Here is a 23,836-nt window from a genome sequence, read left to right as displayed (position 1 = left end):
TTAAAGGTTAGCCCTTATCATTTTCCGCTAATTTCGCTAAATTCTAGACCTAGGATACTTAAGCCCGCGTTGTTAACCACATACCCGCTGACGTAGCATTTCATTATTCAGCTCTGTCGCACGCGGGAAGTTTGGATAGCACAAGAGAGGAGTTGCTCGAAGCGCAGCCGGGCGCGTTCGGAGTTATCAATACAGCACTAAAAATAATACCGACCGTTGAGAAAAGTAAGAGGAAATTTCCGAAATTTACGAGTCCCGTGTGATATATTTACCTCCTTAAATTGTTGGTTACTAGAATTGACGCTCAGAAACTGCGTCGCTTTGTGTTGAAAATCATAAAAATTGTACGATTTCAAAGGAAATCCATCTATTGAAAAACACTTTTGGGACATACATGCATCAGCGCTTCAGAGCCTCAAGAACATTTGATACACTTCCAGAATATTTGACAATCAATACCCAATCTATTAATGTTTTTAAAACTAACACTGGATGAAATTATGGATTTGACCAAATTTGGCTCTAGGTCAAATGTGAGACAAATCTGACTTTACATTTGTCCTGGTCTCAACAGAGTTAATATTAGTATTAACTCTAGTCTCGAAGACGTCAAATGTGTGACAAAAATGTTATCATATTTGTTCCTGATAAATGTAAGACAAATACCGTTTGAAGTGAAGCCATATTTCATTCAAGGACAAATATTAGACAAAAAAGGACAAATGTGCTCAACATCATACGAACCCTATAGTCACCCGCTTTTTCACTTGCGTCCCCCCTTGTATGGTCTATTCAGTTTCCCTACTGTGTATCTCTAAGGAGATCACTCAGATTTGGGCATTTTTTGTCTGGGTCAAAAGTTTGATTTTTTACTAAAACAAACTGAATATTGGTAGAGACTCGTACAAGGAATTGTGTGACTTGACCGGTGCAAGCCATACAGTTGCCTGAACTGACTGTTAACTTCTGCGGTACTGTTCGTATTTTATTAGTAAAAACCCAAGCCAATGTCCAACATTAGTCTGAAAAGAAGAGAAATGTCATTGTGTTAAAAGTAAATAAAAAAGATGGAGCAAGGGATAGGGACAGGGCTAAATATGCATTGAGGCATTCCTTATGATCCTCAAAACCATCGTAGGATTCCAATAGTGTATTTCGGAATCTCTCTCGACGTAGCTAGCGCTATTATTGTCACCTTCAGAGGCAATTTCGGTTCTCTCTGCAATTTGTTCGAGACGGTCTCGATCGTGTACCTCGACTGACAACTTCATCAGTGTGACTGAAGCAATAACTCTTTTCCCCTCATTTTCGAACTGAGGAAAGATATTGAGCTAAGAAATTACGAGAACTGACGAGAATTACAGTAACATTTGCCGCTCCACTCCGATCTGCAAAACAAATATGCAAATTTTCGGAAGTGCATGCGCAGGTAATCCCTAAAGGCCCTCGCGCGACGCTTTGTGTAATTCGAATTCTTGGATATTAACATAATCGGCGGGATTCCGAGCGTCACTTCAAATTTAAAGCGTCTTTCGTCCAAGTGTCACGTCTTCGTTGAAGCAATTCTTTAACCAAAAGTTCCTCCGCAGTTTTGTAATATGTCTCACAAAAACAGATCGAGCAATGCAGGGATTGATTTTGACGAGCTTCCCGAGTCACCGCTAACGTCTAGGCACTTTCACCGTCGAACGGTGAGCTTTTACTCGTATTAATTAAGCGTAGGTCAGTAAGACAGGTCAGCAATTCACTCGTTTTGCTCTTTGAATATTTAGACAACTCCAGGGACAACTGCAGTCGTTCCTCGAGCGCAAGACCGTCCGCGGATTTCCATCGAGAGATCTCGATCTGAAAATCATATCCGTCGTGATTTGCAGCTTGACAGTAATAGTGATTCAGAATAGACCTCGCCAATTTATCAGCCAGTCGCCTCCACTCGCTTGTCTTCAATTGAGCCCTGCGGAACGCCATCTTCCCCCTCATCGAGGAGCCGATCAACTCCAGCCACCACGCCACTGTCTCGATCATGTAAACGCTAGAGCGAGTTGTTCCGATCACGAAGGGCAGTTTGACGCACTTCAGCGAAAACTTGTTCTTACAGAAGAAAATTAACAACTTACAAGGCCAACAGTCTGCACCCGCAATGGTAGAATAAAGGAAAAGTGAAAACCTTCCACGAGATATGGTGGTGAGTATTTTGGTTATTTTAACTTTGAGACGTCACGGTGTTGATAACAGCTTGTTGATAGCACTTTGTTGCTGATTTCATGCACATAGCCGTCATAACAATAGACGGCCATTTCGTTTTTAAAGGATGAAATTTATTGAGTTATTGTAGTATGTAGTTTTAAAGGAGCTATGTCATGATATTTTAAGCCATTTTTCTGATGTACAAAAATTACTTTAAAATTTAGTGTTCTAAGTTAGAAAAACACCAAAGAGGTAACAATAAACCAAAAAGGAACAAGGATGGTTACGATTGGGCAATATTGAGAATGGCAGACTTGAAAAACTTGGCCAAATTTTTAAGATGCGCTGTCTGTGGTGTAGCTCCTTTAAGCCTGGTATTTGTACATGTATGTTGGGAAAGTCCCAGAATCTCTGGGATTTCGCTGTTTCGTGACCGTCTCAGATTTTGCCAATTTATGTTTTGATATGTTGGGAATGATTGCAGAAATCTGGCAGCCATCAGGTAAATAGAAGTGCTCCCGATTTATCCCTGACCATCTGAGATGATCAGGGATATCTATGATTTTGTGTTTTCATAAAGCCCTGGTCAATTGGTGCATGATAGTTGAACTGTCATAGGTAAGTTGGGAGAATAAGAAATGCTGTGGGAACATGAGCCATTGGCCAGTGTTTAGCAACTTTTTTGGTTCTCCCGAACTTCTACTGAACAAGATATGTCTTGAGTGTTTCTATTAATTTGAGCTACAGCATACATCAACCCAAGTACTTAAAAGCTTACCCTCATTTTGCTTTTCAGTTTTAATGATGACACCAACCTTGAGGTTACCCAAGCAATCGAAAGAGGTGTCAGAGCAACATCAGCTTTCAAAGAGGCTGATCCTGTCATATTAGAGTGTAAGTATAGATTGATTTTATATAATTGTGACTATAATATTTGGTGGCTTAATAGCTAGCACATTACACTGTGGATCAGACATTTGGGTTTGAGCATTGCCTGGACCAGTGTGTTGTATTGTGTGTTCTTGGGCAAGACACTTTACTTCCATAGCGCCTCTCTAGCCATTAACTTAACCCAGCTATTCTGTTAAGTTTAGCCATTGTTGATATGATTGACAAAGAAAGTGAAAATTAAGGTGTTTACATTAATTTGCATGTACTTTGATCACTTTTGAAGATTCCTTTGTTGAGTCCATTTATCCAATATCAAAGAAGGAAAATGAGTGCAACATTCTGACCTTTTCAGTAATATTATTTTTCAGAGGTATTTTTATTTTATTCTGGACAATGATCAAGATTTGTGATATTTTGAATTGCTTTTGTCACAGGTGTCTTTAAGACTTACTTTAAAACCCTCAGAGCAAAACTCAGAGGAGTTGTTAACTCACGTGAGGAATGAGGAATTTACCCAAGTGGCAAACAAGCAGGATAAAAGTGTAATAAATTCTACGAGGAATCAAAGGGGACACAATGTGAGTGAATAATGGTTTGCTTATCCTAAACAGAAATGACTAAAAATTTTTATCACATGACCAATAATTTTTTTGTTTTGATCAGGTGTGTTGTCACTTGCATCAGTTTCAAAACTTTAGTGTCAACAACACTATAAGGAAAATAATTAGCAACTGTGGTGATTGTTGTAAAAAAATTTGAATTTGATAGCTTGAAAGTTAATTTTCTAGCCAAAAATAAAGCCTCAGATGCTTACAGTCAAACTGGATATATTTTTGATTGCAAACTTTTGCCTCATCATTGGTATTTGATTGACAGTTTGAGTCAAGCAAGTTTCAAGCTGTACAAGCAAGTTGCAACTTTCACTATCAAATTTGCTGAAGCAAGTTTTCAAGTTCCCGTTTTCATTTTGCAGTATAAAACAAGGTAATACCAGCTCTGTTTCAAAGAAACAGTAAATTCAGTCAGCCGTTGCCAGCCTGTTTATCGAGAGACTGTGAGAAATAAGTGACGTGCTTAGTTCAATTAGCAAAACCAGGAATTGTGCTTCAAAATTAAAAGTGTAAGCCATAACCTTGCATGACAGATTTGAATTTTTTAAGGGAAATTCACAATTTGGCAATTTGGAGCTAAGCCTGTCACTATTTCATTGCAGTCTGTTGATTAACAGCAAATATTAGGCAACATCATTCTGTTTATTTCAAACTGAGTATGTCTTACCTGACTTTATATGGCAAAATGAAATCCAGAGCTTGAGAACTTACTCCAGCAAATTCAAATTGAAAGTTTCAATCTGCTCACATAGGTTGCAGCTTGCTCGACTCAGACTGTCATCAAATACCAATGTTGAGGCAGAAGTTTGCAAGGTTGCCATCAAAAGAACATCTGGTTAACGTTTGACTATAGAAATTTATAGTCAAACTGGTTGCCTCCCGATGGGAACTCTATAATATTGCATTGTGATGTGAAAATATTGATTGACAGCTTGCTGAATGCAACTTGCAACTTTCACTTCAAATTTGCTAGAATAGTTTGTGAATTATTCTCAAGTTCCATTTTCCCATATAAAACAAGGTGATTGCTGATCTGTTTCTAAGAAACAAAATAAAATTGCTCAATGTTTGCCTGTTTATCAAGGTAACAGACTGCAAGAATTTAGCATTCAAATTGCCATTGTCAGGAAATCACACTTCAAAAGTAGTCATGTTAAATATGACTTTTTTAGTTAAATTCCAATGAAGTGAGTCTGTTGCTAATTTCATGCAGCAAACTGTCAATCAATATTGGAACATTGCAACACAATGTTGATAAGTTCCTGTGAAAAAAAAATACCAGCAGTTTGACTGTAATTTGTAGGATTAGCTGTGTTGGTAATGTGATCAAAGACTAATTGGTATGTTGCGATGTTCGGTACTTTTAATGCTTTATAAAAATAACTAATAGGGCAGGCAATGCCTAAGTAGGAGTTTTTTTGGAAGTAACTTCTCTTTATGAATCATAACACACTAAGTACAGTTCATGTGAAAATGTTTTGTTGAGAATGTCCTGCTGGCACGAGTCTTGTAAAGACTTAAAATCAATGATGTTATATTTTAGACTTACCTTGTAGCTTTTCCCCATTATTGAGGTTATATTCTGTATCACATATATGGTATATATAAACAAGTGTACAGGGGCTGATTAAATATTTTTATTTATTAAATGTTAATTTTCTTTGTCAGAAATGGTGTTATTTGTACAGAAAAGGAGAAGTGTTAAATAAATTTTCCATTTACTATACATTTATGTGTGTTGATTTTAGTCAGGACTGTGGGTGTGAGATGATTGGACATGAGAGGATTGCATTAATCAAAGTAAAATGCGATTTTATTTTAAACTACCACTGAAACAATGAAATTTCTGATATTTTATTAAATGCAGTGTATTATTGGGTACTTGCAACCCTAATACTGAAATAACATGTGGAAAAAGCCATTTTGTGCAAATTGACAACAGGGTCAATGGAGGGGAAGAGAATTTTGGATTATTCCATGACAAAGATGATATTTGCTCTATACATCTGTCCTGAATTTGTTCTTACAAATGTCATCTTTAACGCATTTGCCCTTGTTTAGAGCAGGACAAATCATGATATTTAATTCAGATTTACACCACATTTGTCCATATTTACACCCAAAAGCAAATGCACAATTATCCTATTTATGAGATACAATGAAATATATGAAGTTCATATATTTTGTACCGCGGTATTAGATACATATGATGCACGATCCTCGCAGTCGATAGCGCTATTTAAGCAATAGCGAAAATCAGACCTGAAAAAAAATCAGGCCTGTACGAGACTCGAACCACTGACCTCTGCGATACTAGTGCAGCGCTCTACCAATTGAGCTAACAAGCCAACTGGGAGCAGGCCGTTAAGTTGATTCGTAATAAACCCGTGAAAGTGATAAATGAGATACAATGAAATATATGAAGTTCATATATTTTGTACTGCGGTATTAGATACATATGATGCACGATCCTCGCAGTAGATAGCGCTATTTAAGCAATAGCGAAAATCAGACCTGAAAAGAAATCAGGCCTGTACGGGACTCGAACCACTTACCTCTGCGATACTAGTGCAGCGCTCTACCAATTGAGCTAACTGATTTTTTTAATACCGCAGTACAAAATATATGAACTTCATATATTTCATTGTATCTCATTTATCACTTTCACGGGTTTATTACGAATCAACTTAACGGCCTGCTCCCAGTTGGCTTGTTAGCTCAATTGGTAGAGCGCTGCACTAGTATCGCAGAGGTCAGTGGTTCGAGTCTCGTACAGGCCTGATTTTTTTCAGGTCTGATTTTCGCTATTGCTTAAATAGCGCTATCTACTGCGAGGATCGTGCATCATATGTATCCTATTTATCTTTAGGACAACTGTCATATTTGTCTTCAAGTCAAATACTGACAAATATGACAAACATCACATTTGAACCACATTTGGACTGCATTTGTCTGACGTCAAATCTGATTTTTCGCCCAGTGTAATTTGAAGAAACATTACTTAGATCTAAACTTCAACTGTGTATGATCCTGCAGTTCCTTAAACTTTCAAAAGTGTCTGCATAAAATGTCATATGAGCAGACCACTAACTGCATTACTAGCCAAACTCTGTTGTTAATTACCTGTTTCTAATCATATAATTCCTACTACTCGATTGCAATTTCTTTTTTTTTTTTTTTTTTTTTTGCTTTTTTTTAGGAGTCTCTGCATTACTAGCCAAACTCTGTTGTTAATTACCTGTTTCTAATCATATAATTTCTACTACTCGATTGCAATTTTTGTTTTCTGCTTGTTTAGGAGTCTTGTTACTGGAACATTAGTTCTGTGAGATCTCTCCTGCCAAATTTTTTTTTGCGAAGTCTATAACTAAATAAATAAATAAATAAAATAACATTCCCCCCAACGTCGCGAAGCCTCGGTTGAATTAAAAAAAAAACACTCAGTTTTTGTTTTCAGCCACGTTCACGCACCGCCTTTGGTAAATAAAGTATCGTCGACTCCAAAACAAATTCCGTCTCCTTAAAGAGCTACATGCTCATTGCTTTTCGAAACGATTATCATTTTAGCACATTTTCTTTTCAAATAGAGCTCTACACGGTTAAAGGGAAAACAATCTCGAAAGTTTTGAAACCTCGCGGGTAAACTCGATAGGAACTTTTCGCCGCCAATGAAGTCAACCTGAACAATCTCTATCAACCATCCATTTCTTTTTCATAAATTATAAGCCAATTAGAGCGCACGTTATAATATGATTATGATATAACATTAAATGAACAGCTGAGATGTAAGGAATCATCACGATATACCCTTACCTGAAAAACCATCATCAGCAGTCTGTGCACCATGTCCATTGCTCCCCCCTGACCATGAGTTGTATCCAGGATTCCCTGTTGAGTTTTTGCTGGCGTCACATCCTTCATGTCGTGACTCAGCATATTCTGTCCCTCCTCCACCTCCAGCTATTATCAAAGGTGTGTTGGCTCCTCTCACCACAAACGTTCCTCCACCACCTCCAGAAGAGTACTCGCGCGTGTTTATTCCTCCTTCTTGACCAACAAGTATCTGAATGACTTCACCCTTGTTTAAGCGGAACGTTCCAATCATTTTTGCTCCTCTTCCTCGGTACTGAGTACTGTTAGTGTGTATATCGTACCCTCCTGCAGCTGCTATTGCTTTTATTCTGTAGTCACCAGTGTACGGCACAGTCCACTGTTGAACTCCGCTGGACAGTGTGACTTGCCCGTCATGATCCTGCTCTGTGTAGTGACTGCCCAGCGTTGTTGGACCAATTCTTCCACTGGCGTTGAGGTTTGTAAAAACGGCCTTGAAAGCTGAAAGGGAAGAGTTAAGTTATTTACATCGTTATAACCATAATTGTTATAGTTTTTTCCTTTCATTGGATGTAAATTTGCATCTACAAAAGGGAAATGGAAAAGTTAAAATTTTGTAGATTGATCCTTAAAACTACTCACCATTAATACAATTATTAAATTATTTAATATTCATTTTCTTTTTTATTCGATCATTTATTCAATTCATTGTCTCTCAATGGACGTGTACCCACTCGATTGTCACGAAATATTTTTCCCCGAAAGAATATCAGGCATCACATATGATTGTGGTTGAAATGTTGTGTGGGTCCCTTAAGTTCGTTGTGAAAACAGATCGCTTTTGAAATAGGCCGTCAACTAAAACTGTCCGATTTTTTCATCATTTCCAAAGGTTACGGAAGTCTTTATACTTTATTAAACTTTCCCTTCTTAAGTTTGAATTGTAGACGAATAACTGGTGATTTCCAGCCATTCTGCGTGACAAAAGTCGAGAATTGAGCAAACCGTAAAATTTTCATTTAGCGTCCGGGGCGCTAATGTCCTTTCGACACATCAAGGGAGGGCACTTTTTTTGAATCAGGGGATTTAATTCTTGGACTTCACTTGACGTCATCAAATTTAGAAATAAGGAATTATTAATCTATATGAGATTTAAGTTTACTAAGTTAGTAGAACAGTTGAATTCTTATCTTTTTACAAATTTTCAGCTTGATCGGGTTTTTCTTTTTGTGATAAAGCAAGGTTGAATTTCCAAGCTATTGCTTGACACGATATTAACATACTAGCATGTAGGTTGAAGAAAAGAGAGACAGATAGACAGACAGATAGAGAGATAGATAGATAGATAGATAGATAGATAGATAAATAGTCTGAGGAGTGCGTAAGCACGAAACTCTCGATCTGAGTAACAGAAGCCATGTGTCATCTTGTTTGTTCGCTACCTACTGTATTGAGCTCTGCACGTGTGTATTGCGCACTATCCAACGGTATCGGCCACTTTCTCACATGAATAGATAGATAGATTGATATGTTTAATCAACTCTTTTAAAGGCATAGATCGAGACTAATATCCAGCCATCTTGACCGAACAAGCTTGGTTAATAAAGAATTTACTAGGTTGAAAAAGATCTCGCTTTATTAATTAGTTCTTATTAACCGAGCGGGAGGTCTGTATGGGAGAATCTTGACCGAGGTTGCCAGTACAGACCTCACTGCGTTCGGTCTGTACCGGCGATCGAGGTAAAATGACCTCATAAACGAGGCAAAGGTCGTGTTTGCGACACTAGCTTTCGTCAAACAGATGAACAAGGGCTAGCGGATAAAGTGAGAGGGCATTTTCCAGCCAAACAGCAATATTTGGCCCTGAGGTTTGTTTTGAATGCAAACTTTTGATTTTTTGAGCAAGTTTTGATCTTAAAAGGTAAACACTTTTTCAGTGTTGCTCTTGGAGCAGAATGCTGGATTTTTGGGATTTGTTATTATATAAACGGTTCACTGAAATGGAAATCGGGAATCATGGTGGGTGTTTTAGGCTGCAATAGGTGTCACATCAGACAGCCTTGCAATGTACACAGTTACATAATGATGTCTGTTAATTTCAACAGGAAACAAATTACAGCAGTAGTCGTGCAAATTTAAATGATGTATACGCGGCTTGATGGAGAAGGGTTAATGTGTGTCAAATATCAATGAAAGCACCCGCGTCAAATGATCTATATCATTTAATTTACACTGAAACGAGAAATCCGCAGGTAAAAAAAATCTTAAATCAAATTAATTAACAAGCACATTATCACGAAAGGACACGCGTCTTCTAAGACAAAAAAAAAATACGCGAGACGTGCGTGATGTGATGCTAGCAATGATTACAGAATGAAAATGTAACTGTGATTAAAAAAAAATGCAAACTTGACTTAACTCCACACAAAAATTATGTAATGCAACTAAAAATAAAAGAACAAAATTTTGCTCCACGATTCGTAAATCATTTGATGACAGGTAGTGTTACGGTATTTTCTCAACCGCCAGAAAGATACAACTCGTACTAACTCAACTACTTTATTGACTGACGTACTAACTACGAAGCGTTACCAATAACTAATACAATAACTATCCTCCTAACTTACCTAAGGAGCGATATTGATACCTATACAATAACTATCCTCTTCACTTAGCAATGGAGCGACATTAATACCTATACAACAACTATCCTCTTAACTTAGCTACGGAGCGATATTAATACCAATACAATAACTATTCTCTTAACTTAGCTACGGAGCGATATTAATACCTATACAATAACTATCCTCTAAACTTAGCTACGGAGCGATATTAATACCTATACAATAAGTATCCTCTAGACTTAGCTACGGAGCGATATTAATACCTATACAATAACTATCCTCTTAACTTAGCTACGGAGCGACATTAATACCTATACAATAACTATCCTCTAAACTTAGCTACGGAGTGATATTAATACCTATACAATAACTATCCCCTAAACTTAGCTACGGAGTGACATTAATACCTATACAATAACTATCCTCTAAACTTAGCGACGGAGCGACATTAGTACCTATACAATAACTATCCTCTTAACTTAGAGCCCTCTATAAATACTATGACCTCAATCTCGGTGCACTACTGCACAACTCACGGTTCTCTTTAAAGATCCTCGCCGCGTATTAACATCCACAACACTTTTCCAAGGCAGCCTTCCACACGGCTGACGATTCCAGTAAAATAATTCCAGCAACTCTATCCGGCTCTCGCTCCTCTGGGCTCCTCGTAGCAACACTGACTCACTGAAAAAGGCCTTTAATAACTTATCGCGACTCCTTATATATCTTTTTGAATGGGTGGTACCAAGTTTGTAAATTATGTAATTGTTCACTGAAAAGCCCCAGATGGGGATGTGTTCAATAAAATGTATGTATGTATGTCCTACGATATTCCAAGGCCGATTTTGTGCTGGATCATGGACTTTTTAACGAACCGTAAGCAAAGGATAAAACTGAGCCGCGATTGCTTCTCGGAGTGGGAAGCTGTTCCTGCAGGAGTGCCACAGGGGACGAAATTGGGCCCCTGGCTGTTCCTTATCATGATAAATAATCTTTATGTAGCAGACACAATTATTTGGAAATACGTTGATGACACCACTCTTGCTGAATCAGTATTGAAGAATGAGTCTACCTACATGCAATTACGTGTAAATGAACTTGTAAGACAGTCAGAAGTTGATGGTTTCCAATTCAATGAGTCTAAATGTAAAAATATCATTCTCCAGATCAGGTAGTCTGTTTGATCATATTACTATCAATGACAAGCAAATCGAAGTTGTTTCATCCGCAAGGTTGTTAAGAGGGATAGTCTCGGACAACCTCAGATGGAACGCACATGTAGGATCTATCTGTAAAAAGGCTACGAAGCGTCTGTACTTCCTAAAACAGCTAAAGCGCGCTATAGTTCCATCTGAGGATAAGCTACTTTTCTATACAACATGTATACGCCCTGTATTAGAATATGCGTGCCCAGTTTTTCATCACTTTGCCGCAATATCTGTCCAATGAAATGGAAAAGTTGCAAAAACGCGCGTTGCGGATGATTCAACCTGACTTATCCTACGCTGAGGCTCTAGTAGCTCTTGACATTGCGTCACTGTACGAGAGGAGGGAGATCTTGTGTGATGCTCTGTTTCATCAGGTTGTAAGGGACGAAAACCACAAGCTTCATGATCTGCTGCCTCCACGCAACGAGTCCACCTATCGCACCCGCAGCCAGAGATACTTCAAGCTACCGATTTGTAAGACAACTAGGTTCAAAAACACATTTATCATGGCGAACAGTTTTAATTATTAGCAGCTATCTTAATTAGTTGTATTTTGGTTTTTGATACTTCTCTTATTGTATTTTATTGTAGATTACACTTTGTGGCTCTTATTGTAGTTATCTTAGAGTAAGAGATAATTTATTCCCATTGTAAAGTAAGTCGTATTTCAGCCGGCCCGGAAGCTGCAATGATTTTACTTCCTAATAAAGCTGTCTATCATGTATGTATGTATGTATGTATGTATGTATGTATGTAGTGAGATTAAACTTGGTGTCCGAGAAACAGTGCTCGACACAAATAGTAGGGCGGGTATAATGTGTGGTAGGCAGAAAAAAATCAACTACGTATACATCCCTACAGACCTGTTTCGTAGTTTCCCACTCATCACATACACACCTGGAGCCAGATAAACCTGAACCAACAGTCAACATACCTATCTACAACATATTCAGAGGGGACAGGAACTGGTCAGGAGTGGTTTTCAGGAAAAAAGGCGGAATTGCTGTTTATGTGAGAAGTAACCTAGATGTTGCTGATGTTTATAGATTACAACTACATAGTTTGAAAATTATCTAGCGCATGCTCGCTAGTTTACTCTAGTTTGAGCACTCTGGCATGGCTTAGACGATACCACAATGGTTGAGTCGTTTGGGGTGACCGTCTCGGTTCTCCTCCATCCTAGCATCAGCACTGCACTGATGAGGCCCAGAAGGCCAAAAGAGAACTGTCTGCAATTAGTTTGATATTTAGATATGATCTTTTATAAACACGCAGCAAGTTCTATTTTTCACATATATATAATGGCGCGCGTATCCCCATTAAAAATCATAGATTTAACCGTCAACCGTCAACATCACCTTCTCCCCCCTATTGAGACCCTCCCAGACGACCCTCGATCACGAGCTCGAGCTTGCCGACCAAATTACGACACGTTATATTTTTACTGAAATTACATGGCTTTCTGAAAATCTCGAGAAACTGAGGTGGATAAAGACGCATTAATTCTAAAAGCACGAAAGCTTTTCGGATACCATTTGTCATCACTCAGAGACATCCAAACACCCCGGCTAAGCATATACAGCGAGACCGCTGCCTTATATTAAACACCACACAATCGACCTCATCGGCAAGTCAGCAAAACCCGAAATGCGAGTTTACTATTTCAAAATTTTTATTTACGAACATTTGTAGCCCAACTAAAACAAAAAACCGGTTTAGAGCGGCTGTACACTCGAAGATCATTTAAGGAAGAACGACTATTGATGTTCGCGTCGCCTCCAAAACACACCTTGAGCCAGATAAACCTTAATCTATTGTCAGCATACCTATCTAAAACATATTAAGACGGGACAGGAACTGGTCAAGAGTGGTTTTGAGGGAAAAAGGCAGAATTGCTGTTTATGTGAGAAGTAACCTAGATGTTGTTCATTATTTATAGATTAAAACTACATAGTTTAATTTTTTGACATTATCTTATATAAATACGCAGCAAGTTCTATTTTTCACATATGTATATTTCAGCGCACCGCACCTGTTTTTATTTATCTCGGGATATTCATATTTTATCCGAGATTTACTAAAGATTTATGTGCCTCCGATGCATATTTCGAGTTATAGTGCACTCGGAAAGTTTGGAGAGCACAAGAGAGGAGTTGCTCGAAGCGCAGCCGGGAGCGCGAGGAGTTATCAATGCAACACTAAAAATAATACCGACCGTTCAGAAAACTAAGAGGAAATTTCCTAAATTTACGAGTCCCCTGTGATAGATTTACCTCCTTGAATTGTTGGTTACTAGGATTGATGATCAGAAATTGCGTCGCTTTGTGTTGAAAATCTGAAAAATTGTACGATTACAAAGGAAAATCATCTATTGAACAACACTTTTGGGACATACATGCAGCAGCTCTTCAGAATAACATTCACCCCAACGTCGCGAAGCCTCAGTCCAAGCGAAAAGCTCAGTTTTGTTTTCAGCCACATTCACGCATCGCGTTTGGCATATAAAGTATCGTCGACTCCAAAACTATTACCGTCGCTTTGAAGAGTTACATGCTTATTGTTTTTAGAAACGATTATCGTTTTAGCACATTTTCTTTTCAAATAGAGCTCTAAAAGGTTAAACAGAAAACAATCTTGAAAATTTGGAAACTTCGTGGGTAAACTCGATGGAAAATTTTCGCCAACAATGACGTCAGTCTGAGCCATCTCTATCAACCATCCATTTCTTTTTCATAAATTATAAGCTAATTAGAGCGTTGTTAGACCAATTCTTCCACTGGTGTTGAGGTTTGTAAAAACGGCTTTGAAAGCTGAAAGGGAAGAGTTAAGTTATCTACATCGTTATAAACACAATTATTATAGTTTTTTCCTTTCATTGGAGGTAAATTTGCATCTACAAAAAGGACATGGAAAAGTTAAAATCTTGTAGATTGATCCTTAAAATTACTCACCATTAATGCAATTACTAAGTTATTCAATATTCATTTTTTCATTCCATAATTTATTCAATGCATTGTCTCTCAATGGACATGTACCCACTCGTCACGCAATATTTTTCCCCGAAAGAATATCAAGCATCACATATGATTGTGGTTGAAATGTTGTGTGGGTCCCTTAAGTTCGTTGTGAAAACAGATCGCTTTTGAAATAGGCCGCCAACTAGAACTCTTCGTTTTTTTCGTCATTTCCAAAGGTTACGGAAGTCTTTCTACTTCTTTAAACTTTCCCTTGTTACGTTTGAATTATAGACGAATAACTGATGATGTCCAGCCATTCTGCATGACAAAAGTCGAGAATTGAGCAAACCGTACAATTCTGATTTAGCGTCCGGGGCGCTAAGGTACTTTCGACACATCAAGGGTGTCGAAAGTACCGGGAGATTTAACTCTTGGTTTTCACGTGACGTCATCAAATATAGAAATAAAGAATTATCAGTCTATATGAGATTTAATAGAACAGTTGAACTCTTATCTTTTTACAAATTTTCAGTTTGATCGGGTTTTTCTTGACACGATATTAACATATTAGCAGGTAGGTTGAAGAAAAGATAGACAGACAGATAGATAGATAGATAGATAGATAGATAGATAGATAGATAGATAGATAGTCTGATGAGTGCGTAAACACGACACTCTGAGTAACAGAAACCATGTGTCGTCTTGTTTGATCGCTACCTATTGTATTGAGCTCTGCACATGTGTATTGAGCACTATTCAACGGTATCGGCTACTTCCTAACATGAATAGATAGAGAGATGGATATGTTTAATCAACTCTTTTACAGGCAGAGATCGAGACTAATATTCAACCATCATGACCGAACAAGCTTCGTTAATAAAGGATTTATTATATTGAAAAATATCTCGCTTTATTAATTAGTTCTTATTAACCGAGCGGGAGGTCTGTATGGGAGAATCTTGACCGAGGTTGCCAGTACAGACCGAACGCAGTGATGTTTATTATATAGCTGTGTCTTATATGCCAATTTCTTTATATTCTTTTTACCTTTTTTTTTTTCTAGGCCGGTCAAGATGCCGGTCTAGATGGGAAAATCTAGACCGCTTTCAAAACTGACTTCAGCCAATCAAATTCGTGAATTCGGTAGTTCGCAGTCCTCGTGAGACACAGCCATATAATATAGTTTAGAATGATTTTTTTCCTTCGAGAGCTGGGAAAGAAAGCCAACTGTGTTTGTTGGACAACAAAATCACGAGATTCGTTTCTATTTTCTTTGTTTTGAATATCTTCTGCCGCTTTTTGCCTTTCCGTCGCCGAAATTGTCCAAGAGTTACGAATGTAGTTCTTATTCTATTTTTTTCATGTGCGGGATTAATGCGGACAATCCTCAGCGGGCAAGAGGGCCCATATTGCCTGCTTGGGTAGCCAATCAGAACACAGGATTTGCTTCCTCTTGCCCACGGGCACTGCGTGCGATGTAATAAATAACCCTTAATAAATCATGTTTCAACAGCATGCACAAAAATCTCATTACATTAAAAAAGTTTTCATAAATATTCCCTCTAGGGTTAACTCTTATGGAGAAAAAATTAATTAGTACAGAAAGCGGTGAATCTATCTGTCCTAACTCTAGGTCTCTTTACAAGGAGGCAATCTCCTGACCGAAGATTGTAACCATGAGGAACTACTTCCACCATGTAGATAGACACTGAAAGTTCAGTATTAGGAATGTCCTTAAAAAACCTGATGCAGGCAAGATCCCTACGCTTACTTAGGGATGGGAGGGTAGACAAAACAATTGATTTCTCATAGCCATTATCTGGAAAGATAATCTTCAATGCCTTCCTCTGAACGGCTTCAATAAGATCCGATAGATAGTCAGGCAGACCTGCCTACCCGGGTGATGCGTATTCAACAAGAGATCTGATTAATGAACAATGTATCTACATATATGAGCACGATCCTTCGCAGTAAAGCACTATTTGAGCAATAGTGAAAATCAGACCTGAAAAAAATTTCAGGCCTGTACGGGATTCGAACCACTGACCTCTGCGATACTAGTGCAGCGCTCTACCAAGTGAGCTAACAAGCCAACTGGGAGCAGGCCATCAAATTAATTCGACATAAACCCGTAGATGATAAATCAAACAACAACAAACATATGTGTGAACCGCAGTTCACACATATGTTTCATATGTTTGTTGTTGTTTGATTTATCATCTACGGGTTTATGTCGAATTAATTTGATGGCCTGCTCCCAGTTGGCTTGTTAGCTCAATTGGTAGAGCGCTGCACTAGTATCGCAGAGGTCAGTGGTTCGAATCCCGTACAGGCCTGAAATTTTTTTCAGGTCTGATTTTCACTATTGCTCAAATAGTGCTTTACTGCGAAGGATCGTGCTCATATACGTCTCATAACCGCAGTTCACACATATGTTTCATATGTTTGTTGTTGTTTAATGTATCTACACTAGGTCGGTATGATGGGGCTCTGACTTCTTAAGTAATCTTGAGGCATGTGCACTCTTATAAGCCCTTCAAACAATATACTCAACATGCTGATTCCACTGTAGGTCATTAGATATATATGTCCCTTGGAGCTTGAGACTCTTTCCGTATGTCATTACCTAGTATCTTAAGGGTATCTGGAACCATAGGTTGGTATTCAAGAAAGTTGACAATCATTCCTTTGCACTTCTTGGGATTTAAGCGCATACCTCGGCTAGTAGCAGAACCATAATGTTCTAAACAACAAACAAGAGGTACCTTGGGCTAATTCTGGATATTCACTCAATCACAGTTGTGTCATCCACATACTTAGTGCGCAGATGCCAATTGTCAGCCAGCTTGTTAACCAAGGCAGCAAAAAGGATAGGGGCTAGCTTTATCCCTTTGGGGATACCCGGCCATGACGATAGACGGGTGCAGATAAGGCCCCTTCGATTCAAACAATCTGAGATGTGCTGGGAAGGAAAGTATAGGTCCATTTGACTAATTAAGACATTGCTCACACCCAGATGTTTAAGCTGAAGTTGTAACTTACTATAATCAACAGGATAAAATCCTTTACTAAAGTCTGCAAATAAATATTCCAATACAATTTCCAGGACAATCAAGAAACATCAGTATTAAATGTACGAAATACACTAATGCATGATTGTTGATTTTCCACCGATAGAAAATTGTTTACAGTCAAGCCTATTCCTAACCTGCTTAAGTAATGAGTCTCTTGTGAAACCTTCCATGACTTTAGATAGCTGGCCAGTTGGGGTTGTAGGTTTTAGGTCTTCCTCCATAGACTTAGGGGGACTGACCCTTGGCACTAACTAAGGAATCGATACCTTGACTTAGCTGTTGAGATTTCGCAATCTGAACAGTCGTTGTGTGAGAATTTGTAGTCATTTAGATATTTATGAGCCCTCAGAAGACGACTACAGGTTTTGTACAGCAGAACTCGATGACATGGTTTTGTTAGCTTCCGGCCGCCATATTGGTGTTTCTCAGAGTAAAACCAACATGGCGTCTTTATACAAAGTCTTATAAATTTGAGCGAAACCTTTTTTCGAATACTGCCTGTACAAAACATCGCACAGACCTGAATCTTGGCGAGGGTGTTCGCATATTCATCTTGTTTTATCCCTTTGATTCTTTACTTTATTTGTTTAGAAAATTGTTTTGATGATGGTGGGACAGGGAAACCTGGGGATGGGTACGCAGCGCTTATTTCCATCTTGAGAAACAGTGAAATGCGCGAGACAAACCTACTAGTTTCAAAAGGATTAAAAAGAATGAAAAATGACGGATTATTTCCATGGACAAGTCTTGTCTAGAACGATCAGCTAAGCTGCAATCGTCACGAGATGGATGAACTGTAAAATAACAGTTGAAAGACGGACACATAGACCATTGATTTTGTTTTGAGGCTTTAGTTGAGCAATTAATGGAAGACGAACCACGTTTGACCTCAATGTACATGTACTCCGCTGTGCTATTACTGATTCAGAATAGGGGAGCTTATCTGTGTGGGGGTGCTTATTGGAACGCGAATGCCTATTCAATAGGAGCGCTTATTAGAATAGGGGCCCTTATTAAAAAAGTCTAATGTGACGGGTCGCTTCTTAAAGAGGGGCGCTAATTTCAAGGAGGGCACTAAATCGAATCCTCACAGTAGTTATGTGGTGTAGCTGATTGAAAATTGACTGCGAGCTTATTTTTTGTTTTTCTGTTTGATTGATATATTGTTTTATGCTATGAGAGGAACTTCCGGCTTACGGTTTAACTGTCGACGTCCTCACAATATAAGGATTATTATGACGTAACTTATCCTTATCTTGTACCGTGTACAATAAGTTTAACTCGGTATGGACATTTTACAAAATTGATCTTATTTTCCGCTCTCGGTACAAAACATAAGCATTCTTGGCAAAAATAACTTGCATATGTACCACGCCTCCTGCAGTCTCCTCCACAACCCTAATTTGGTCTCGTCACGCAACGCCCTCACTCCCGCGTTGCGTGACGAGACTAAACAACGATTGCTCATAGGCTACGACGATCGTTACTGCTGTTCCTCTCCATAAGAGACAGTCTTCATTATTCAGTTACAGCTAATTGCCCCAGAAAGTATTTTTAATGTAATTTTGTAAAGGAAAGCAAGCCAAAAACTCTATTTCATCTCTAACAACCACTGAGCAAAGATATTTTTTGGTCTCCCTTCTTCAAACAAGTGAAAATACATTGAATGAAGAGACAACTATCATGTTTCAAGGCGTAACAACGTAGGCTCCTTATTTGGTTGTTACCTATCTGACCTTTTCCCTGAGCGTGTAAAATACATGATAAAATGCAGTTTGTTTGAAAGGAATTGACACGTGATAAGGTGAAGTCTAAGGAAGCAAAAAGCGAAATTTTTTTGTAAATAAATAAACGTCTAAGTACGTGAGAACCGCATAGAAAATTGACCAACAGAAGCATAACGTTCTTTGCGAGTTTTGTTTCTTTATTGAGGTAGGATTGTCATAAAATTTACGTTGTTAATGGCATTTCATCTGAGAAAGTCTAGTCCATAGTGGAGAGTAAAAAGTAAACACCAAATTGTAGCGGGAAAGTACCGTTTAAACATAGATAATGAATCATTGAAGAACTTTTAGAAGCAAAGAAACGGATACCTTAACATGGCTTGCGGTTTTTCCGACAACCTTTTTGTAAACAGTTGTACTCCTTTTCTTTCCTCGTGGAATGGGTTATGCACGATGCAAGAGCGTATGTTACTCATCAAATGAACAATCCCTTTTTTTTTTTTTTTGTTTGACAGCAGCTATTACCATTCCATTACTAAGAAAAGCATTTTTGAGATATTGGGTTTACGAAACTTGTGATAATTGGGGATTAAAAAATTAAAAATGTGCAGTTTAAATTTTTTGCAAGTATAACAAAAAGTGATGGGGTGCATAGTTGGTCACAAAATAGACTCTAATAAGGTGAGAGTTTTAAGAGGCCTGCGGAACTTACCCAACAGGAATTTTTTAAATTCTTTCTCTCCTCCTACTCCCCCCTCCCCCCACTTTTCCAGGTAACGGAAGGCAAAGTGCAGTAGAAGAAAACAATTTGTAACACAACATTGAAATAATTAGCATTGATATCTCGATTGGAGTGCACTTTTATTATTTTAACAATAGTGATTTTCTAAAAGCGATAATAAACTAGTAGTTAGCTAAATGTTTAATTGCTTCCTTCGTCGTACTCGTCAGGGATAGCTTATAGGAGCGTCTTAATCACAGGCGGTCCGGATTTTTTCCACCCCATTCAAAAGTAACAGGGGCAGTAGTCAGCCAAACACGCACAAAAAGTTAGGTAAGGAATGAAACAGCAAAACACCTTCGCAACGTTTTGAGTTTAAACAGCAGGTAACATAACTTGGTGGTGTTTTCAACCTTTGCAAAATGAGCAACCACAAGGCAAAAACAAGATAATCAAATATGATTTATGCATATGCTTTGCAGAAGTTTTACCTGAGCCGCAAGAAGTTGTCCTAAGTGTAAGGAAAGACCGCAGATTGCCATATGTTGCTTAGAATGATTAGGTAAATTAAAATGTCCAGCGACTGGTTTCGATGTGTCCTTGTCATTCCTTTGCACGTCTCGAATGTGTTCTCGGAATCGGTCACCTAGTCTTCTGCCTGTTTCACCGATGTATATCTTTTTGCAATAGGTGCAAGTTATTCAATAGATTACACTGTAGCACGGTAGCCCTGAAAGCCGTAAAAATCTTAAACAAAAGCACATCTTTCAAACCGGCAGTCTAAATCCCACAGGGATCAACGAACGCTTTTCATTCCACTAATTTATTCTTGTTTTTCTCGTTGCTATGTTCCCACCAATAACGTAACTCCATTTTCTGCCATTAAAAGCACACACAACCCACAATTCCTGTATTCGCTCTGACGAAGGGCTAACGCTCGAAACGTCAGCTTTTGTAATCGTTACGGTGGCCAATTTACCGTTTCAACTTTGTTGATATATCCAAATTATCTCGTTACTCCCACTGACGCAGCCCCAAACAGTTTCTTTCGAAACTATCAGCTTTTATCAAAATCTAGCTTTGAAAGAGTTAAAGAATAAACTGCAACTCGGAAAAGGTTTATTTCACCGAAAACCGTCGGTTTGATATTACATTTAACGTATACTGTAAGACTTGAGATCACCGCAACACCGCAATGCGAGTTGTTTTTCTCTGTAATACCGCATGAAAAAGGTCACCACCACAACAATATGATTGGTTTGTGACACATGAAAAATGCGGCAATCTGATTGGTGCGAGCGACATACTACTCATTACGCTTATATTACACTGAATTATTGATTTATTTCTTTGAAATAATTCAATTATGGATAGGACTTTCTCCAATGAAAGAGCGGATCATTTTTCACACTTGCTGAAACTAAACTCGGTTTTCCATTCATATAAGTGGGACCCGTCTGTGTTATTGCAAATTATCGCGATATGGATACACGGTCCTTGGAGAGCAAAAGAGAAGCTCTCGTCATGTTTAGGCTAATACAAACAAACAAGGATTATGAATCTACTGTGTTCTATGTTGGGTAAACTTTAGATAGACAAATGTCATGGTTACCTGATGGTTACCTGTACAGTTCTTGCCATCGCCATTAAACCCTAGACACGAGACGCGTAATGAAATGAACACTGCGATTGATGCAAAGCGTAATAAATGACACATTAGCAGCCGACTCTGATTCCTCAGTACATTACTATAAACAGCTTTCTTATGAAAATCGTTGATGTTCTTGATACGCTCGTCAAATTTAGGAAAATATAAACCAACTGTTTTCGATGCTTGGAGCAATTCAGTTGGACAGATTTCATAGTTACCTGTGCATTGTTTGCCATCGCCATTAAACCCAACCTTGCAGCCGCAGTTAAAAGAACCATCGGTATTGTTGCACTCAGCGTTGATGTCACAGTTGTGGGTTTTCGTGGAACACTCGTTTACATCTGTAGAAACAAATTCTTTCTGTAAATAACTAAATTGAAAAAAGTTGATAAAAGCGTTTGCAAGTATGTTCTGATTGGATGACGTATGATAAACGAAAGGACTGAAAGCTCACTGAAATAGCATCGCGTGGAATAATGTTTGGAGACCAGTCATTTTCTATCGGAGGGGGGAGGGGAGATTGGGAGGATCACGTGGTTTTCAGGGGGAACGGATACAACGTGTGATACCTAGATCTTAATAAAGGTCTTGTTTTGTATTATCGGTGAGTATTTTTACGAGGTGTGCAGTATTTTGACGAGCACGTAGGGCAAGTTAAAATACAAACAACTACGCACCAAAACGTTTAATAAGAGATTTATTATCCAACGCGCCAATTTGTGTATTCAGTGCGGGGGAATCTCGCGGATATCTATTTACGGGGAGTGCAAAGCGGAACGCAATGAGCGAGTTGTCGTGCTGCTGTTTCTGTTTTCTTTAATAGATGATAAGATTTCAATGTCGTTTAACTGCTATTCTTCTTTTCCTTTATCTAAAAAAATTGGATTAATACTCGCCAGCCATTCCAACTCTCTATCGTTAGAAAGATAATTTCAATTTTTCACCATTTTGTTGGTAACCTCAATCCAATTCGTTGCTTGCGCAATGCAAGAAAACCTGTCTTGAGCGTTATTTGTACTCTAAGAACCACAGCTGGATGAAAATGACTCGTAAGTCATCAAAACACATGTGGAAGCATACGAGACCATGGTAAAATGGATGCAAAAGAGAAGCATAATTGTAGTAACTAACATGATTATAAGAGCGTACGTGCAAAGTAACTCTTGCCTTTTTCACAGTGGTCTCCCGTGTAACCAGGTGGACACACACACTTGTATCCCTTGTCCGTAAATCCAACCAAGCAGGTCGCATTATTGTAGCACATATTGAAACAACACTTGTTCTAATGGGGAAAAATAGTTAGCCTTATTTTGTCATAAAATAACAGAGATGCTATTCATGCGAGCGATTTATACTTCTTATCCATAAGGGGAATGCTTGGAGTTTTTCATTTTTTTGTGTAACAAATAAAAAAGCCTCGACTTTGCTCTGTTCTGTTGTAAAGGACGACGCAAGCGGCTAGAGAACAAAAAAAGTGAAGGGGGAGAAACTTCATACTCTGATACGACATGTTGTCTCAACCAATCAGAACGCTTGTTATACAGGAACTTTATTTTTTAAATTAATTCATCCCTTTTTCATTTTTAGCCGATTCAGGTGTTCTCAGGCTTCACTTAAAAAGGTTTTGAGATAAAATTGCTTCATCTGAGTTGCCGAAGACGCACAGAAGAACGAGGAAACTCTATTAACAGGTACACAAGGCTTACAAACAGCAGCAAACTCCTAAACAAAAATAAAAATAAGATAAAAATAAAACTCTTACCTCCGTGCCCCTATACATGAAACCTGCCATCGGTTTCAGATGATTTGGGTGTTGTAAGTGGTCAGAGTCACTCAATTGACACAAAACTTTATCTTTTTCTCCTGCGGGTCCCATGTTGATTGATTTACATCTGTCTTCCATAGTACACCAGTTTCTGCAGTGACTATACATATGCATTCCGACTGGTAATAAAATATTTTTAAAGACGTGGCCCACTAATACATGTCCATCTTTCTGTTGCAAGAACTTTAGACGCCGACAGCTATCTATAAATCAGACGTGAGAGGAAAGTTTTTGTTAGGCCTCCAAATCGTCTCGCGTAGGTTGGCAAAAAAAGAATTCTAAAAAAAACACAGGAATAGAGTAGAGTATATATAAGTAATGTTCAATAAAACCAGTATTTAGAGAAAACGGTGTGGTCTTAGAGATTTGACAATTTTCATGGATATCAATTGATGGGCTAAAACTTCTATCCACTCGGATTTTGAAATCCATCTGCTCAAAAAATTAGATAGTTTATCGTCTCGTCTTCCTATGGTTAGTCTTCGGTCGAATTATACTGAACCACTTAGGAGCCACACTATTTATTTTGTAA

At 38.3% G+C, this 23,836-nt stretch overlaps 2 protein-coding genes across 2 annotated transcripts in view; one reads left to right on the top strand and one right to left on the bottom strand.

The window, feature by feature from the left end:
• Positions 1-23,511, bottom strand: part of LOC111345797 (uncharacterized) — a 29,928-nt gene extending 6,417 nt beyond the window's left edge. The window contains exons 1-4 of the mRNA XM_088747097.1: positions 23,242-23,511; positions 22,647-22,761; positions 21,698-21,820; positions 7,503-8,021 (exon numbers count right to left, since the gene is read on the bottom strand). Coding sequence (XP_088603223.1) covers positions 7,503-8,021; positions 21,698-21,820; positions 22,647-22,761; positions 23,242-23,418 — 934 coding nt within the window. The 5' untranslated portion in view covers positions 23,419-23,511. The remainder of the gene's footprint in view (positions 1-7,502; positions 8,022-21,697; positions 21,821-22,646; positions 22,762-23,241) is intronic.
• On the top strand, positions 1,599-5,446 carry LOC148737032 (uncharacterized). Its single transcript, XM_088747715.1, has 4 exons — positions 1,599-1,691; positions 2,148-2,185; positions 2,984-3,081; positions 3,513-5,446. The coding sequence occupies exons 1-4, from the start codon at positions 1,599-1,601 to the stop codon at positions 3,581-3,583; spliced, it is 300 nt and encodes a 99-aa protein (XP_088603841.1). The 3' UTR covers positions 3,584-5,446.
• Positions 23,512-23,836: the final 325 nt, after the last annotated feature.

This window comes from Stylophora pistillata, chromosome 2 (assembly GCF_964205215.1).
Source record: "Stylophora pistillata chromosome 2, jaStyPist1.2, whole genome shotgun sequence".
NCBI classification, from domain to species: Eukaryota; Metazoa; Cnidaria; class Anthozoa; order Scleractinia; family Pocilloporidae; genus Stylophora; species Stylophora pistillata.
Note: the sequence above shows the minus strand (reverse complement) of the source record. Positions and strands in the feature narration are given on the sequence as shown.

What these genes read in the sequence shown, in the direction of transcription:
- LOC148737032 (XM_088747715.1), top strand. Translation starts at nt 1,599, where the DNA reads ATGTCTCACAAAAACAGATCGAGCAATGCAGGGATTGATTTTGACGAG. An exon ending in GGCACTTTCACCGTCGAACG is followed by an intron (nt 1,692 to 2,147) that starts GTGAGCTTTTAC and finishes CCGCAATGGTAG; the next exon opens with AATAAAGGAAAAGTGAAAAC. An exon ending in ACCTTCCACGAGATATGGTG is followed by an intron (nt 2,186 to 2,983) that starts GTGAGTATTTTG and finishes TTTGCTTTTCAG; the next exon opens with TTTTAATGATGACACCAACC.